General features: G+C 38.3%; 1 protein-coding gene across 1 annotated transcript; it reads left to right on the top strand.

The window, feature by feature from the left end:
- Positions 1–1473: 1473 nt before the first annotated feature.
- LOC137256479 (probable G-protein coupled receptor 139) lies at positions 1474–2562 on the top strand. The gene has a single exon (XM_067794317.1). The coding sequence runs from the start codon at positions 1474–1476 to the stop codon at positions 2560–2562; it is 1089 nt and encodes a 362-aa protein (XP_067650418.1).
- Positions 2563–4766: the final 2204 nt, after the last annotated feature.

The raw sequence follows: 4766 nt of genomic DNA, 5'->3' as shown, positions 1-4766 counted from the left end.
TGGTCTCTCTTCAAAGATACCAAAATGACATATTTTGTTTGTGGGTTTTATGTATTAGGAGTTGTGTCATAGTAATATCAGGCCTACCATACAAACAGTGAACAAATCATCAAAGCTGAACTCATACACACCAAAACTGAACTCATATCCACCAAAACAGAACAAAAATCACCAGAAACTGTCACAATATCCTCTTGTGCAGAATCGCAAGCCTGACTCTGAGAAGTCTGAACATAGGGTTGAAGCTTAATACAATAGGGGGTTGATGCGCTACATCCCGTTGTCAAATATTCAAGAGAAGACTCATGGTGACGAAAAACACTATTGACTACAGTCGGTTTGTCTCCTCACGCCTCCATCTTTGGAGATAGTTATGCCGTTTCAGGATGCTATGGTTGCCGGTTTTGGATGCTGTGACTGCCGTTTTGTGCGCACGGTGACCGTTCTCGGGCGCTGCTGTAGCTGATTCGCGAGTTTTGTTTCCATTTCAAATGATAAGTTTTCTGTCACAGGGGTTTGTTTCAGTTTTAGAGGATATTGTGGCTGGTTCTGGTGATTTGTGTTCTGTTTTGGTGGATATGAGTTCAGTTTTGATGATTTGTTCACCGTTTGTAGGCCTGAATATATTAAACCCGAACTTTTACCCATGAGACTTAAAACTTAAACGTCTCATTCGTAGAATGAAACAAGTCAGCTTTAAAAAAAACAAAACAAAACAACTTCACTATTGAAAAAGGAAACCTCCTGAATTGATTCCTAGCTTGGTATTTTCATTTACATATTGGAGACACATCTCATGTGCGCATACCTGCTTCCCATGTGAAACGTGAATCACTTCTTTTCCGGACTTCTTCCCAGACGATAATGATAGGACATGGACAGGCATAACTGACAAACTGCTGAGATATAAACTGAGCTTTCTAAACTTTAGGTAGTTATTCTCCACTTAGTAGCACCACTGTTTTTGACAGTTGCAAACACACGTGGGAGAATTCGACGTTAAAACACCGAATTGTACCTTCAATCGAATACTGACTTAAAGTTCCTCCCTTTGGTTGCGTTAAAAGATTACCCTTGGCGTATTCATGATCAATTCATGATGGTTTACGTAAAAGAGTTAAAGCAGTATTATTTGGATGAGAACAACGTATTTACGTCATTTGAAGCAATTCTTTTTTTAAGCTTTCAATAGCAAATAGTGGAAAAAACACAGAAGTGCTATTTCGGCGGCTGATGAAATGACATGTGTAAATCGTCATTGACAGTACGTGGCGTGTTGTTAGTGAAATTGGCATCCCAATCGATGCTTCATCAACATATTTCCTTCTTTTCCAGGACGAGTAACACGAGCTGTTTGAGAACAAGACGAAGATCTCTCATTCAAGTTGAATAGCGTTATCAGGTGGTGAATAACCTTTCCTCCTAAGCTGGCTTCTAGGTGAATATATTCTAAAATTACCATACTAACAGATGATGGCGTCAAACACGACACGGATTATCAACAATAGTGATGACCTTTTAAACGATTCTTCTTGGAGAACTGTTGATGGCGTTGCTTTTGACATCCAGACATATTATCTGTGGGTTATTCTCGCCTTGGGATTCCCTGGTAACTGTGCCACCATTGTTACAGTCATCAAAATGTCCCCTGCCAGATCTCTAACTGTCTACATAGCATTGCTAGCAGTTGTCGATAATCTTGCAATTGTTAATAAACTTCTCCTGATCGTGCTTCTTGACCACAAGATACATGTTGGACAAATGGGATGTAAAGTTCTCGGATACTTTGGAAATTTTCTCATTACTTTTGCCAATTGGCTGCTTGTGGCAATGTCCATGGAAAGGTTTGCCGCCGTTTGGTTTCCTCTGAAAATAGGACAAAGCTGGACATTTAAGAAATCCATTCTCGCAGTTGTGCTCTTATCCCTTCCATTGTGTGTTCTGTTCCTTCATCTCTTCTGGACAATGAAGTTTCTTGTGGAAAAGGAAACCGGAACCTTTCATTGCGATATTTACAAGGAATATGAATATTTCATGATGCACATATGGTACTGGATAAATATCATGGTATATGCGTTTATACCATGTATACTGCTCTTGCTCTTTAATCTGCTGATCATAGCAGGAATAATGAAATCTGATAAAGTGCAAAAGTTTTTGCACTGTAACCATGGTAACAAGAACGCCAATTCGGGTGTTGATCGGCATCGCCCTATCACAATTATGTTAGTAACGGCAGCAGCTGTGTTGGTTGTACTAACAACCCCCCGATGTGTTATGCTTATTCTGACACCATATTGGAACCCTGATCACCAGAGTATGGAGGGTGCTATTAAATACCTCTTGGATACTTTGGCGTTTTTGTTATGTGACTTGACTCACGCCATTAACTTTTATGTTTATTCACTAAGTGCTAAGAGATTCCGGGGTCACTTTATTGAGCTGTGTTTGTGTCGACATCACAAAGCTTCTCAGAATACTACTCAGGATGTAATTATTCCATGTCGAACATCAGTAAGAATAAACATGAAGTCACTTAGCGGTGAGAAAGCAATGATGTGAATAAACAGACAAATCTGAGGATCACATACAGGAACCATTCCTGATTTCTTATTCATTGGAACTACATGTTCTTTGTGACCGTCAGCTTACATGTAGACTCATAAAATCAACGTAAATATTCTAGTATGCCTCTCAGTTGTCTTTTCGTCAAGCAATTTTACCTTCAGATACGTTGAATTGCCTTTTTAGCTGCCAAAATATACTTTGTTTATAAAGATGTTATTTGTCCTCATTACAAAAATGTGTAGAAATATTACACTTACATGTGTATCTCGTGTTTAGACAGGTTGATCGAGTTCTTTACCTTACCTCACACGTACTGACTTACTGATTGGCTGAGCACTCTTCTATTACTTTCAATGTATCCTTCTTGGAATGCTGAAATCATTTGGTACTTCGTGGTAGTAGTAGTTTATCTAACATTGAATCACGTATAATGTACTGAAATTACCAATGTTTTGCGAATGCAAATTGATGGAAGGGAGATAACTCTAAATATATATGTATTGTTGTCCGCAAAATCCAGCGATGGCTACAAAAAGATTTGTACCCGTGCTCCAACAATTCAGAATTAACATTGAAGTGTTTGGTACGATAAATGCGTTGTTCCCTGGTTCCTTGAAGCCCCTGGGTTGATGTCCTCTTGATGTTTGTTAGCATAAACAAACATAGGAGGGTACGTCGGCCCTTGTCCCCGTCATGATCAGTGAACAACTTATAATCAACCACGCGGACATGCGGTATATGTTAAAATTGGAAATTGTATCGACCATCACTTTCGTTACTCATGCAGATAGTTTGGAATTATCTTCTACATGTCATCCATAACCCGTTGAAAGCATTATCACATGTATTTGATTCAAGCAAACGTCTGACTTCATTGTGAACATAGAAGATGTCTGTACCCCATAATATGCAGTTACCGGGTTGCAATGATAAAAATGATGATATGTTTATATCCGTGACTGTTGGTCTGATGTTACGTCACTTCCAGCGTGTCTTAGTTATATCATAGCTTGATAACGTCACACGACGTCTTAGGTTTCACAAGAGACACATGTGTTAAATCCTCTTAAACTGAATGGCAATATTCTTTACATGATCCTTAAGAAATTATAGATGTACAAATCGGGACTAATATTTGAAAAACAACAAAATTATCGTGACTAATTGCGGCAATAATGCATTCATTACGTAATTAAGGTCACATATAAACCTTTAAAACTGTGGCATTTGGGAATGTTTCTATTTTAAGAACAAAGCATACAGCTGATATTTGGTATTTCGAGGTTTAATTTAGCTATACAACAAATTATGTTCTGAAAGCTCACACCTGCGGAACAATATTAAGTTGAAACGTTTATCAGACAGATAGAGTATCAGGTTCACCGTGCTTGGTGGTGTGATTGCATCATGAGAAGAGAAAGTTTTTATTGTTATATTATTGTAGTATTATTGCATGATGGTATTGTTACATGATGGTTTTCCGTAGACTGAGCATAATGCATCGTGACGTCCTTGGGGCGAGGTACAATGTGTAATGTCCATATCTAACCCCCACGTTTAGGGTATTGCTGAAATGTTGCTAAAAGCAGGGTAAGATTAGACTCACTCACTCTCTCCTCCCGCTTGCGATTGTGAGGTCCCGCTTGGTCCATAAGTTGTACTGTCTCGAATGGACAGCTTTCAAATTATTAAATCCTCCTTGAATAGGATGTCGTGAACCTGTTGGAAACTATCAGAGTGATGACAAAAAAAAGGACTGGCCTTCATCTTCACTTCCATCAATAGTGAAATGAGGTCAAAGTCTCCATGAAATTGGTAGGATTAAATGATTTTTACTCGTTCTCGCTTATCTTAAAACGTTCATCCGCAATGGCTTCGTTAGGTTTCAGCGGCAACAATCTTTGTATATCGGTTTTTCGTTTCAACATATAATCTGAGGAAAGCATCAATACAGTCATAATGAAGTAGATAGTACCAGTTGGATTTTGACCAGAGAAAATTTGAGAATTTGGTTTGAGATCAGCATTCATTTTTAAGGATATTGATAGGAGTATAAGAAAAGGACAAAGTCGGTACGGAATCAGTATTCTGTGTTAGAGCAGAGTAGCAGATTTAATCTGTGTTATTTCATCTCACTAGTATAGTATTTAGTTTACGTGCAGTAATTCTGAAAGCAACTCTAAATAACTCTGAAGACA

Source organism: Haliotis asinina, chromosome 11 (assembly GCF_037392515.1).
Source record: "Haliotis asinina isolate JCU_RB_2024 chromosome 11, JCU_Hal_asi_v2, whole genome shotgun sequence".
NCBI lineage: Eukaryota > Metazoa > Mollusca > Gastropoda > Lepetellida > Haliotidae > Haliotis > Haliotis asinina.
The sequence above is the reverse complement of the archived record's forward strand: the minus strand, read 5'-3'. Positions and strand labels throughout refer to the sequence as shown.

What these genes read in the sequence shown, in the direction of transcription:
- LOC137256479 (XM_067794317.1), top strand. Translation starts at nt 1,474, where the DNA reads ATGGCGTCAAACACGACACGGATTATCAACAATAGTGATGACCTTTTA.